General features: G+C 43.2%; 1 protein-coding gene across 2 annotated transcripts in view; it reads left to right on the top strand.

Moving 5' to 3' along the window:
• LOC140196328 (mitofusin-1-like) overlaps positions 1 to 14,684 on the top strand; it is a 72,670-nt gene that overhangs the window by 49,803 nt on the left and 8,183 nt on the right. For both annotated transcript variants that reach the window (XM_072255325.1, XM_072255326.1), the window contains 2 exons: positions 8,671 to 8,826; positions 9,595 to 9,791. In XM_072255325.1, coding sequence (XP_072111426.1) covers positions 8,671 to 8,826; positions 9,595 to 9,791 — 353 coding nt within the window. The remainder of the gene's footprint in view (positions 1 to 8,670; positions 8,827 to 9,594; positions 9,792 to 14,684) is intronic.

Below are 14,684 nucleotides of genomic sequence, written 5' to 3'. Positions count from 1 at the left end.
CCCTGACGGAATATAAGGTGGTGTTCCTCCAACCTGAATGTGGTCATATCGTGACAGTGGAAGAGACCATGGATAGACATATGGAAAGTGGAATTAAAATGGATGGTCACTGGGAGATCCTACGTTTTCTGGCGAACAGAGCATAGGCGCTTGGCGAAGCAGTCTCCCAACCTCTGTTGGGTCTGGCAGATATACAGGAGGCCACACCAGAGCACCGGACACAGTAGCACTTGTTCCACTTGCAAGGATATGTGCCAGGAGGGAGATCAGTGAGGAGGGATGAATAGAAAAGGGAAGTGATCCGTGTGGAAAGCAGAAAGTGGGGGGGGGGGGGGGGGGGGGGGAGTAAGGAAAGATATGCTTGGTTCATACAGGGCCCCAAAAGGTCTATACCTGCCCCTGCACCGCCTCCCCCACTACCATTCTGGGCCCCAAATAGTTTTTCGAGGTGAAGTGACACTTCACCTGTGAGCCTGTTGGGCTCATATACCATCTGCAGTGCTCCCAGTGTGGCTTCCTTTATATTGGTGAGACCTGATGTAGATTGGGAGACTGCTGAGCACCTATGCTCTGTCCATCAGAAAAAGCGTGATCTCCCAGGGGCCACCTATTTTAATTCCACTTCCCATTCCCATTCCGATATGTCTGTCCATGGCCTCTTCCACAGTCGTGATGAGGAGGAGCAACACCTCGGGCTGGAGGAGCAACACCTTATATTCTATCTGGGTAGCCTTCAGTCTGATTGTATGAACATCGATTTCTCGAACTTCCAGAAATGGCCCTTCCCTGTCCTTCACCATTCCCCATCCCCTTTTCCCTCTCTCACTTTATCTCCTTGCCTGCCCATCGCCTCTCTCTGGTGCACCTCCCCCCTCTTCTTTCTTCCATGGCCTTCTGTCCACTCCTATCTGACTTACCCCTTCTCCAACCCTGGATCTCTTTCACCAATCAACTGCCCAGCTCTCTACTTCACCCCTCCTGGTTTCACCTATCAACTTGTTTCTCTCTCCCCTCTCCCTACCTTTTAACTCTATTTCTCATCTTTTGTTCTCCAGTCCTGCTGAAGGGTTTCAGCTCGAAACATCGCTTGTACTCTTTTCCATAGATGCTGCCTTCCTGCTGAGTTCCTCCAGCCTTTTGTGTGTGTGTCTTGGATCTCCAGCATCAGCAGATTTTCTCTTGTTTGTGACCAGTTTTATTTAATGTCTGTTTTTCTGCCCATTTCCCATGTGCCTATAGAATAAACAACTTTGTCAAACATTGAAGAATAAAATTACTTAGGAATTTTTGACTGTACTTGTTTCTCATCATATGTCATTACTTTTTGTACGTTTTTACCAGAAGGTGACAATGGAGATTGAGGGCCAAATCTAAAAGTTCAACAAATGTATCATACAGCGTGTTAAATTATCAAAAGGACCTAAAATTTACCTGGTATAGAAGAGGAAAGAAGTAAGCTTCCTCGTGTACTGCCAAAAGAAAAGCTATTTTGTCGATACAGCAACAAAGTAGACGATGAATCATGTATGGATTTATTTTATTTTACATTTTATTTTTTAAATTTTATTGACCCTTCAAGCCACACCACCCAGCAATCGCCCAGTTTAATTCTAGCCTAATCACAGGACAATTTGCAACGAACAATTAATGTACCAACTATTATGTCTTTGGAATATGAGAGGAAACCAGAGCACCCAGAGGAAACCCACGCAGTCATGGGGCGAACGTACAAACTCCATGCAGGCAGTGACGGAAATTAAACCTGAGTCGGTGGTACTGCAAAGCTTCTGTGCTAACCACTATGCTACCGTGCCACCGCACCACCAGCAGTGCTGGGAACGATGAAGTTGATTCTTCACTACGTCATCACACTTTGGCAAAATTCCAGCAATTTTGGGACTTCTGCATTAATATGGAAATCACAAATTTTGTTGTAATTCAGTGCACCCAGGTACGAACTATAAGTCTGTGAACAGGCACACCATCCCTGACCGGTATACAGTCCTGAGGATTGAAGATGCGCTAGCCTGCCTGAGTGGTGCGAAGTGGTTCAGTGTGCTGGACTTGAGGAGTGGATACTACCGGATCCCCATTGTTGTTTCGTGAATGAAGTCACTGGAGAGAGTTACTGGTAGATTCAAAGCAACTTCTTTATTCCACAAAACAAGGTACAGCAGGCCATATGATTATGGAGATGCTTTCGGTGGAAAGGTCTGCTGGCCCAATATGGGGCTCGATATTTATTTGCTAAGCACAAAGGATAATTCCATATTTACAAGTATAGACAATGCTTTCTTTTGAAGCTACATACAAACTTCACACCTTCTGATTTGCATCCATCCCACAGGCGCCAGCAGCATCTGGACTGGGCTTTTAGGAATCCATTGTTCCAAACAGAATCCACAATACATTTATTTGGTATTTTATGTGCTAAACATAAAAGGACAATTCCATATTTACAAAGTATAGATAATGTTGTCTTTGAAACTACATGCAAACTTCACATCTTCTGGTTCACATCCATCCCACAGATGCCAGCATCGTCTCTGGACTGGAATTCACAGCTTTTAGGAAATGCATTGTTACAAACTAAATCCACAATACATTGTCAAGGAACAGAAGACTGGTGGCCAAAGCCATTTGCTAAATGTAAATGACCTAAACCCAAAAATCACTCCAACACCCATGAGTGAGGCTGACAAAGAGAAGACTACAATTATATGTCCCCTGGGATTCTTCCAATTCGAAAGGATGCCCCAGGGCATATCGGGAGCCCCTGCAAACTTTCAGTGGGTCATGGAGAACATGGTGGGAGATATGAACTTGCTTGAGGTATTGGTCTATCTGAATGACCTCATTGTGTTTGGATCCACCTTGGAAGAACACGAGCGAGGCTGCTGAAGGTGCTGGGCTGTCTGAAAGCTGAAGGGTTAAAACTTCCCCTGGACAAGTGCCAGTTCTGACAAACGTCTGTTAGCTATATTGGGCACATAGTCTCATTGCATGGAGTAGCTACAGATCTGGCTAAGGTAGAGGTGGTGACCACTTGGCCAAGACCCCAGACTGTGAGCACTCTGTGCACGTTTCTTGGGTTCTGTGGTTACTATCGGGAGGTTCATGAAAGGCTATGCAAAAGTGAGTCACCCATTGAATCAGCTTCTGTGCGGTTACCCTCCCTTGGGGAAGAAAAGGAAGGGGGAAAAGGACAGGAGGGTGGAGAGTATCTTAGCTTGTCGGAGCCCTTTGGACTGAGGTGGGATGCAAAATGTGAGGTTGCCTTTCAGTCGCTGAAGGAACTGCTGATCCAGGCGCCGGTGCTGGCTTTTGCGGACCCCTGATTGCCTTATGTACTGCACATGGATGCCTGTATCAGGATCAGGGCACCGGCTTGAGACCCATTGCGTTTGTCAGCCCTCCGAGGAAAAACTATCCCACACAGAACATGAGGAAATCTGCAGATGCTGAAACCTTCTAACTTATATACTAACCTCGGCGAAACTGGATGCCACAGGTCATTGGTGGTTGGCGGCGTTGTCTGCCTATGATTTCAGCCTGAAGTACCAGCCGGGAAGCTGGAACATTGATGCTGATGCTTTGTCCCAACAGGCGCATGAGGGACTGGACAGGGACGAGGAGTGGGAGAGCATTCCTGCCCCGGGGGTGAAGGCCATTTGGCAATTTGCCATCACCGTGAAGGCAGATGGAAAGGAGGGGCAGGGTCAAGCGGTGGATCAATTAGGAGTTTCTGATGACACCATTCCCCAGGTTTACTGTAATCTGACTGCTCTGAAGACAAATCAGCTGCCGGAATTGAGTTCTGGGGAAGTGGCAGCTGCTCAGCGAGATGACCTGAGCATCTGTGTCGTTTGGTCAGCGGTCGAAAAGGGAGTCATGGCTCAGGCAGAGGAGACGAAACACACGGCAGTGCCTCCCTTACTGAGAGAATGATCTGGTTGGAGTTGAGGAACCAGACCCTATACCGGGTTATGTCACCCTTGGACCGACCTCAACGTTGCCAGCTGGTTCTGTCGGAGAAGTACTGGAGGATTGTGTTAAAGTCACTTCATGATGATTCTGGACGTTTGGGGGTTGAAAAGACCTATGGATTGCTCAGAGACTGGTTTTACTGGCCCCGAATGAAGTCGGAGGTCGAAGAATACTGCAAGTCATGCATTCGATGCATACAGCAGAAGACGCTGCCTACGCGAGCAATTCCCTTGTCCCACTTGCAGAGTCTGGGGCCCTTGAACCTGGTGTGTATGGATTTTCTGTCAATAGAGCCAGGTGCCAGCAACATGGCGAATGTCTTGGTCATCATGGATCACTACACCAGATATGCATAGACTTTTCCGACCAAGGACCAGAGGGCGTCCACGGTGGCCAAAGTGTTATGGGCGAAGTATTTAATTTATTATGGCCTTCCCAGGCGGATACATAATGATTAGGGACGGGATTTCGAGAGCAGAGTCATCCATGAGTTGCTGGGCATGCATGGAGTCGAGAAGTCGAGGACCACACCCTATCCTCCACAGGGTGATCTCCAGCCCAAGAGGTTTAATCGGACCATGCTCGGGACCTTGGAGATCAGTGAGAAGAGCAGGTGGAGTCAACATATTGGACATCTGGTCCACAGTTACAATTGTACCTGAAATGAAGCTACCATGTACTCGCCATACTATCTGATATTTGGGCATGAGGCGAGGTTGCCCGTTGACTGACAAGGGCAACTTACCACTGAAGACACATACTTCAGATAAGTCTGACATGAGAAGAGAGCTGAAAAGGGCTTATGAATTATCTGGGGTCGCGGCTGCCAAGCAGAATCAAGGAAATAAAAGGAGGTATGATCAAAAGATGAGGTTCTTCCAACTCTTAGTGGACCGCTGGGCGGCAAGCCCTACGTGGTGGAGAGTCAAAAGCCAAACCTACCAGTTCTCCAAGTGAAACGAGAGGATGGGAATGGGCCTGTAAAGATTCTCCAATGGAACCACCTGCTCGCCCTGGGACAATAGATGCAGGTAGACCCAGAGCCCGACTTGGAGCTTACATCTCGTAAGAGGACTCTGCGGAAACGTTGGGGTGACTGCAGGGCCCACAGCAGGAGAGGTTAGGCTGGCTCCTACCCCTGAGAGAGATACTGATTGGGAGGATGAGGACCTGGATGTGTGGTATATGCTGCCTTTTGCTAACTCACCATTAATTGAGGAAGAGACTTCTAGCCCTTCTGCTGAGTCAGGTGGTGGGTGTCGGGGGGGCGGGGGTGTGGTTCTACCTGTGGACAGCCTGGGTTGTAGCGGGAACCTGCAGCGGATGAAGCGGGGCTTGGTCATGGAACCAAGGGGACCGAGTTGCAGGTGGGCATGAGTGATAGGTCGGGGGAGGCCTCGTCAGGTAGACCTCAAGTATCCCCAGTAGGGTCTGAACCTGAAGAATTAGGTGAGGGGGTGTGGAGGTCTCAGAGAATTAGGAGACCACCAGATAGGCTGGCCTACGTAGCACCAGGGGAACAGAGTGTGACCCCTACTGTATTGGGGAGCTATGTCACTGCCTTTTATACCTGGGTTGGACTTTGTGTTTTGCAGGAAGGGCTGGCGAATTATCTCAACGAGAAGACATGACTAAATTTGGTGGGGGCAGAGTGTAACGTGCAGTAAGGTTTCACTGCGAATGTAATGGTTTCTCTGTAGCAGCAATGTTTGGGTTATGACTAGTGATAACAGGGCTTTGGAATGTGGGCTATCCAATGAGAGGGATGTTGTTCTTTCTCGTGTGTCTGGGTGCAGGGATTTTGTGGTCTTTTGCTGGGGAGAGAGGAGGAGAGAAGATGCAAATGGATAGAGTTGGTAGACAGCTGAATGGAGTGGACTTGGAGCGAGGGTGGGCTACGCTCGGAGGTTGTCAATGGGAAACCAGTGGACTGAACCATGAGCTCCAACGTTGCGCATTAGACTGTTTCATGACAATGGGCCCTTTCTTTTTTTTTGTTTCTTTACTAACCATATTGTCAAATTAAGAATTATAAAACTCAATTGTTTAATCGCATATTTGTTATTTCATGGTACTGATTTGTAACAGGGGACACATTGTGCAGCGTCCAGCCAAACAAGATTTCTTAAGTTTGGCAGGCGGAAGGCTGCCTTCCCCTAGATTAAGCCGCTAGCCGAACCGAGAGTTACATATAGAATGCATTACTACTGCAGAGCCTCGAGTCTGATCACTTCCATCAAGCATGAGCAGCACATGCATAGGAACACCACCATCAACATATTCCCCGCTGAGCTGCACAACAAGTTTGAGTTGGAAATATATTGTCATCACATCATCGTTGCTTATTCTCAATCTAGGAACTTTACTGAATTAACAATGTGGAATTACCTTTTCCAGAAGAATTGCAATAATTCAAGTAGTTGACTCAGAAGTGCTTCTCAAGGACTGTTAGCAATAGGCAATAAATGATAGTCCTGCTATTGGTGTTCACATCTGGAGAAATTAATATTTTATTTTCGAAAAGACAATTCTTTGAATCACGGACATCATTTTAACACAGGCACAAGCTTCTCCACTATCGAGAACATCTTCAAAAGGCAATACCCCAAGAAGGTGATATCCATCATTAAAGGCCCTCGCCATCCAGGATGTGCCCATTACTACTACCACCACTGTGGAGGTACCGGAACCTGAAGACCCACACTCAACATTTTAGTTTCTTCCCTTCTATCATCATATTTCTGAAAGGTTCATAAGTTTAAAAATACTATTGCTATTCTTCTTTTGCAATGATAATCTATTATTTTATTGTAACTTGTTGTGCCTGCACTGTACTGCCATAAAATGACATATTTCACAACTATGTCAGTGAAAATAAACCTTATTCAGATTTTAGTATTCCACAGCCATGCATGTGCCCAGGGAAGCGAATTCCAATGATTCCAGCTTTCTGTGTTGCTTCTTCCTAATTTCTGACTTATTAGTCTTAATTGTAGCTTGTCTAGTTGGTCCAGCCTAGAGAAAAGACTCCTCAGAATCTACCCTCTCATGCTCCTTCAGATTCCTTCAGTTTCTGTGTGATTCTGACATGGAACTTTCAGTCATAATCGTAGGGTGGTTATTTCACATGATTGGCTGTATGGCAAACACCGGACGTAAAAGCCTGCTTTTTCACAGTGAGCAGTATCTTTTATGTTTCAGTAAGATCATTTGTCACTTTTTAAAACTGGAAACAAAATAGGCCCATTCCTCTTCTCCTGCTGAAAATGAGACTATATTCTTAAAATGAGACTAAAACTAAACACAGTAAACCAAATGTGGCCTCATTGAAATTCTGAACAATTTTATAAGCACAAGAGATTCTGCAGATGCAACACACAAAATGCTGGAGGAACTCAGAAAATCAGGCAGCATCTATAGCAGGGAATACAGTGAGCATTTCAGGCTAAGACCTTTCATTTGGACCGGACTGGAATGGAAGCCAGAATAAGGTGGTGGTTACCTACCACCCCACAAGCCTCCATATCAGCACATCAATCTCTGTAACTTTCACCATCTACAACAGGATCCTACCGCTAAACACATCTTTCCCTCCAACACCTACTCTGCTTTCCATAGAGATCGCTTTCTACATGGCTGTCTTGCTTCATCATCCCTCATTGATCTCAGTCCTGACACTTATCCCTGCAAAGCAGGACAAGTGCTACATCTTGCCCCTACAACTCCTCCCTCACCAATATTCAGGGCTCCAAACAGCTCCAGATGAGCTGACACTACATATGCGAGTCTGTTGTATCCATTGCAGCCTCCTCTGCATCAGTGAGACCCAATGTTGATTGGAGAACCACTTCGTTGAGCATCTTTGTTCCATCTGCCACAAAAGAGAGGATTTCCTAGCAGCCACCCACTTCAATTCGACTTCCCTTTTCTATTCTGACCTTTTGGTTCATGATTTCTTGCCAAAATGAGGCCACACTCAAGCTGGAGGAGCAGCACCTCATTTTCCATCTGGGTAGCCTCCTACCTGATGGCACAAACATTGATTTCTCTAACTTCCGGTAATTTCTCTTACCCACCCCACCCCCTATTTTTCCATTTTGGTTCCCGTCGCACTCCTTCTCACCTGCCCATTGCCTCCATTTGATGTCCTTCCTTTTCTTTCTTCCACTGTCCTCTCTTATCAGATTCCTCTTTCAGCTCTTTACCTCTTCCACCTATCACCTTACAGCTTCTTGCTTTATCTTTCTTCCTCCAGCCACCCACCTTCCCCCTGGTTTCACCTATTACCTGCCAGTTTGTACTCCTTCGCCTCCCCCCACCTTCTTATTCTGACCTGCCTCTTCCTTTCCAATCTTGTTGGAGGGTGTCAGCCCACAATGTCAACTGTTTATTTCTCTTCATAAATGCTGCCAGACCTGCTGAGTTTCCCTGGCATTTTGTGTATGTTTTTTACTAGCTCGTTTTCCTTCATGTTATCGAGTTCCTCTAAGAACCACAAAGGCTCGATAGGCTAAGTGACATCCTTCAATGTTGTAGGACAAGGTGAGAATTGTACAGACAGTTGTGCTTTTCGATGATTATTCCATTGACACTTCTGTAAAGCATTACAAACCATGATGGCTTTGTTTTCTTGAAGCAAGAATGTAATTTGAAGTTCTTCACTTTCCCACTTTCATATTATAGTTTCTTCAACCACTATCAGTGACCCCAACCATGACAAATGCTCCTGGACTTGCTCCAGAAAACACAACTCAAGAAGAAATGATGATGTACTTAACTACTGGGATAGCTTCTCTAACATCACGGACTTCAATGGGGGCTGTCATTATTGGAGGAGTGGCAAGTACATCTTACTGAAATTAAATTGTTAAAATTAAGATGATGTCATAGACTAGAACTATCACAATGATCCTAGGAACTTCAAACAAGCATACTCTGCTGTGTTGGTTCTGACTTGGCTTATTCCATTATGTCCTTGTTAGCTTCAAGTAAATTAGTCAATAGCCATTTTTCAAATTGAAGTTAGTGTATTTCTGGAAAATGTTTTGTTAATTTAATATTTATGAATGAAAGAATACCAGTATTGTTTGCTGAGCACCTATAAATAAGAACAAAGCCGCAGTAAATCGACTTTATGGGAAAGGCACAGCAGTGAATCTGAAATGTTACTTGAGCCAAATTTTTACTTATTTAAGACTTCCTCTCTTGATCAATGGAAGCAATATGCAAGAAAAAATTGAAATAGCTATTAGATTGAGTAGTAGGTTTTATTGATAACCTTCCCATCACTAACCCTCTCCCACCCAACCTCCTGATATGATGATTCTTTTCTATTCTTCATTGCTGTAGCTATTATTAGTTTAGTAATATGATCATTGCAAGAAAAAATGTTAGAAATATACCTGTATAATGAAGAAGAAATAAGCTATTGTAAAAAATAAAGTATGGGGCTTCACCAAAAACATTTACATTCATTGGGCAAAGTAAAATTTCTCCCTACTAAGTTTTCTTGGGTAATGATGCAATTTGTGTATGAAATTAACAGATTTAAAATATGTACATCCTGGTAGTAAATAATATTTTCTTGTGATTTTTTTTTTCACCTAGATTTTCAGGGCTGTGGGCTGGAGACCTATAGCTATTGCTTTAGGTCTTTACGGTTTAGTGTACGTGTATGAACGCTTAACATGGACGACAAAAGCAAAAGAGAGAACTTTCAAGGGCCAGTTTGTGGACTATGCTACTGAGAAATTGCAGATGGTTGTCGGTTTCACAAGTGCAAATTGCAGTCATCAAGTCAGTCAGTAAGTACTTTTTAGCAAAGCAAAGATATTTTGTTTAAATTAATTAAAGTTACAACTAATAGACTGTAATGTTTTTTCTATATATTTTTCCATTTTATCCTGACTAGAATATACAACAATACAACACAGTACAGACCTTTCAGCCCCATGATATTGTGCTGACCCTTCAACCTACTCCAAGATCAGCCTAAACCTTCTCTCCCGCGTAGCCCTCCATTTATTTTTCATTCTTGTGTCTATCTAAGAGTGTCTTAAATGTACCTAATGTATCAGCTTTCACCGCCACCCCAGCAGTGCGTTCCATGGACTTACCACTTTCTGTTTAAATATTTTTAAAAAACTACCTCTAACCTCCCTATCCTTTCCTCCAAGCACCTTAAAAGTACGTACTCTCATATTAGTCACTACTGTCCTGGGAAAAGGGAGCTGGCTGTCCACTGTTTCAATGCCTCTCATTATTGATACAAGTCTTATCAAGTCTCTCAATCTCCTTCACTCCAAAAAGAAAAGCCCTGGCTCGCTCAGCCTTTCCTCATAAAATATGTTGTCTAATCCATGCAACATCCTTGTAAATCTCCTCTGCACCATCTCTAATGTTTCCACCTCCTTCCTATAAATGAAGCTGATCATGGCTTCCTATAATGAGAACTGAACAGTGTGGCCTAACCAGAGTTTTGCAGAGCTGCAACATTACCTCATGATTCTTGAACTCAATCCCGCTATTAATGAAGGCCAACATACCATTAGCCTTCTTAACCACTTTATCAACTTTTGTGACAACTTGAAACTCAAGATCCCCCTGTTCTTCCACTCTGTTAAGAACTTTGTACTTTGCCTTCAAATTCAGACCTAAACTGAATCACTTCGCACTTCTCCAGATTGAATGCCATCTTCTATTTCTCAACCCCTCTCTGCGTTTTGTCTATATCATATTTGTCTATATGACAACTTTCTACACTATCCACAACAGCACAAACCTCATGTCATCTGCAAATTTATAAACATATTCTTCCATTTCCTCATCTAAGTCATTTATAAAAATCACAGAGCAGACCAGTGCTGCGCTGCAGGGGTTGGTGTTGGGACTGCTTATAGGTCAGTGACTTGGTTAAAGGAATTGATAGCTTTGTGGCCAAGTTTCTGGACAATATGAAAATAGGTGGAGAGGCAGGTAGTGTTGAGGATGCAGGGGTGTCTGCAGAAGGACTTGGACAGATTGGGAGAAATGGCAAATAAGTGGTAGATGGAATATAGTGGAGGGAAATGTATGGTTATGCACTTTGGTAGAAGGAATAAAGAGATGAACTATTTTCTAAATGGGGATAACATTCAAAAATCAGAGCTGCAAAGGGACTCGTACAGGATTCCCTAAAGGTTAACTTGTAGGTTGAGTTGGTGGGAAGGAAGGCAAATGCAATGTTACCATTCAATTTGAGAGGACTAGAATACTAAAGTGACAATGTAAAGCTGAGACTTTATAAGGCATTGGTCAGTCACACTTGGAATATCATGAGCAGTTTTGGCCCCTTATCTAAGGAAAAAAAAAAAGTGCTGCCATGGGAGAGGATCCAAAGGAAGTTTGCAAAAATTATGAAAGGGTTAACATAGTGTTTGATAGCTCTGAGCCTGTACTCACTGGAGTTTAGAAGAAGAGGGGCAGATCTTATTGAAACCTATCAAATATTGAAAGGTCTAGTTAGAATAGATATGGAGACGATGTTTCCTGCAGTGGGGGAGTCTAGGACCAGAGGGCACGGCTTCAGAATAGAAACACATCCATTTAGAGCAGAGGCAAAATTTCTTTAGCCAGAGGGTGGTGAATCTGTGGAATTCGTTGCCACAGATGATTGTGCAGGCCAGTAATTCGGTAAAGATGGAGGTTGATAGGTTCTTGTTTAATCAGGGCTTCAAAGTTAACAGGGAGAAGGGGGTTGAGAGGGATAATAAATCAGCCAATATGGAATGGTGGAGAGACTCCATGGGCCAAATAGCCTAATTCTGCTCCTATATTTTATGGTCTTACAGCATGATGTTGGTCAGGGACTGAAAATTTGTGCACTATTTGTACATCAGTTGACTTTGTAGAGACCATTGAGAGAGTGTTTGAAGGGATACAATTTCAGGAATGTAGCGGAGACATGGGTGAGCAGTCTTCAAATGCAGATAAAGAACAGCTTAGCTCTCAATCCCTGATTATGTTGTAATTCTATCAGTCTAAGTGAGGAGCTAGGGAATCCTTATGTAGTCAGTTCCTATGTGTAGAAAAGTTTCTTATGCTAAAGGAGCACATGATATTTTATTTGGCAGACACCCTAGAATTGATAGCACTGGAATATTGAGTTTAATACACTTGAATATTCACTTCAGCATTCTGGCTGTTGGATGTTAGCCAAAACTCAGATGGACCCCATAACTGGAAGAATAATGCCAGCTAACTTTTTTGGTCTATTATCATTTTGTTTCGTGCTTTATTCATGCTCTCTAACCTGAAGTGGCTCTTGGTGCAAGAAGAGATGTTGGATACTACTCAAATTGGAAATACTGGGAAAGAACAGAATATAGAGAAAAGGCTGGAAGATGTACTTACTCCTCTTGCATATTCTGTAGACCCAAGACTTTCCCAAATGTAGCTTTTCTTACGACATCTCTGTGGATTTGGGTTACTTTGAGGCAGATGATAAAATAGGCCAAAGTCAGTATGGTTTCTGTAAGGGAAAATGTTGCTTGACAGATCTGTTGGAATTCTTTGAAGAAATAACAAGCAGGATAGGTAAAGGAGAATCAGTGGATATTGTGTACTGGGATTTTCAAAAGGCCTTTGACAAGGTGAGGGAGTCTTATGATCAGAGGACATATCCTCAGAATAGTGGGAAGTCCATTTAGAACAGAGATGAGGAGGAATTTCTTTAGCCAGAAAGTGGCGAATCTGTGGAATACTTTGTCACAGGTGTCTGTGGAGGCCAACTCATTGGGTATTTTTAAGGCAGAGGTTTGTTGATTAGTATGAAGGGATGTGGGGAGAAGGTAGGAGATTGGGTCTAAGGGATATTGGATCAGCCATGATGAAATGGCAGATCAGACTCGATGGGCCAAGTGGCCTAATTTTTGCTCCTGTGTCTTGTGGTCTAGTGGTTAAGCATCTCATGTTTCTTCGTAGGTGCAAAACTAAGCAAAGTTCGGCAAAGTAAATGGCAGGATACTTGGTAGTGTGGAGGAGCAGAGGGATCTCGGGGTACATGTCCATAGATCCCTGAAAGTTGCCTCACAGGTGGATAGGGTAGTTAAGAAAGCTTATGGAGTGTTAGATTTCATAAGTCGAGGGATAGAGTTTAAGAGTCACGATGTAATGATGCAGCTATATAAAACTCTGGTTAGGCCACACTTGGAGTACTGTGTCCAGTTCTGGTTACCTCACTATAGGAAGGATGTGGAAGCATTGGAAAGGGTACAGAGGAGAATTACCAGGATGCTGCCTGGTTTAGAAATTATGCATTATGATCAGAGATTAAGGGAGCTAGGGCTTTACGCTTTGGAGAGAAGGAGGATGAGAGGAGACATGATAGAGGTGTACCAGATAATAAGAGGAATAGATAGAGTGGATAGCCAGTGCCTCTTCCCCAGGGCACCACTGCTCAATACAAGAGGACATGGCTTTAAGGTAAGGGATGGGAAGTTCAAGGGGGATATTAGAGGAAGGTTTTTTACTCAGAGAGTGGTTGGTGCGTGGAATGCACTGCCTGAGTCAGTGGTGGAGGCAGATACACTAGTGAAGTTTAAGAGACTACTAGACGGGTATATGGAGGAATCTAAGGTGGGGGCTTATATGGGAGGCAGGGTTTGAGGGTTGGCACAACATTGTGGGCTGAAGGGCCTGTACTGTGCTGTACTATTCTATAAGTATTCTATTTGAGAAATCAGTCCAGGAGGTGTCACTTTAATAGGTTTAATGCTTAGAGGAGAGTTTTAGAGAAGAAATGCCTGTTTTTGCTAGTGAAGGCATGGGCATCAGTGGTCTAGCAGTGATAATCATATAGGTCTAAACTTGATTACTAAGGTCTTGGAGGTTGAACATTGTTACACTGGTGGTAAAGAATAGGCTTCAGGAAAGATTACTCTCTTTAAAATTTGGAAGTTGGGAGTCAATACTAATCAAGTTTTCTGAGATGTATCTCAAACAGAGGTAACTAAAAATTGTCAAATCATTAGCATTTCCTTATAAAGTTCAAGGGAGAGCTTTAGTTTACTTTAGTAAATGTTCATTCACCAAACATAAGAATGAGTTAGTTTTGTGTATTGCATGTTGTATTCACTTGTTAATAATGTCAGATAGTAGACAGCTGATACTGTTCAATGTTCTAATGTGGGAAACATTGACCTATTGATTCTGCTGTCTTTTTACCTACATGAAAAATTTAGTTAACAATAACCAAATATTTCCTTAAGCTTTAAAACAATTTTTATCAGTCAGTATTATCAATTGTCATTTATCACATTGCTATTTATGCAACCTTGCATAGTTTGAAATCCCTGTAGTATTTGCACCCATTAAAAAGATGATAGCACTGTAAGAATCAAGTAATTCAGAATCAGGGTTACTATCACTGGTATATGTTGCTGTTTTGCAGCAGCAGTACATTGCAACACATTTTTTTAAACTATAACTCACAATAAGAAGTATATAAAGAAGTAGTGAAAAAAGAGAGGAAAACAAAAGTGAGGTAATGTTCATGGGTTCATGTCATTCAGTAATTTGATGGCAGAAAACATTGAGTGTGTATTGGGTATAACGTTTTGGAACCATGCTGAAGACCAAGTGGACAAACCTTCCTCCAAGATCTGTCTTGTCTTCTAGCAGAAGAAATATTGTAACCAGGTTATTTCCAAACAGAGGCT

The sequence above is a fragment of the Mobula birostris genome, chromosome 4 (assembly GCF_030028105.1).
Source record: "Mobula birostris isolate sMobBir1 chromosome 4, sMobBir1.hap1, whole genome shotgun sequence".
NCBI classification, from domain to species: Eukaryota; Metazoa; Chordata; class Chondrichthyes; order Myliobatiformes; family Myliobatidae; genus Mobula; species Mobula birostris.
The sequence above is the reverse complement of the archived record's forward strand: the minus strand, read 5'-3'. Positions and strand labels throughout refer to the sequence as shown.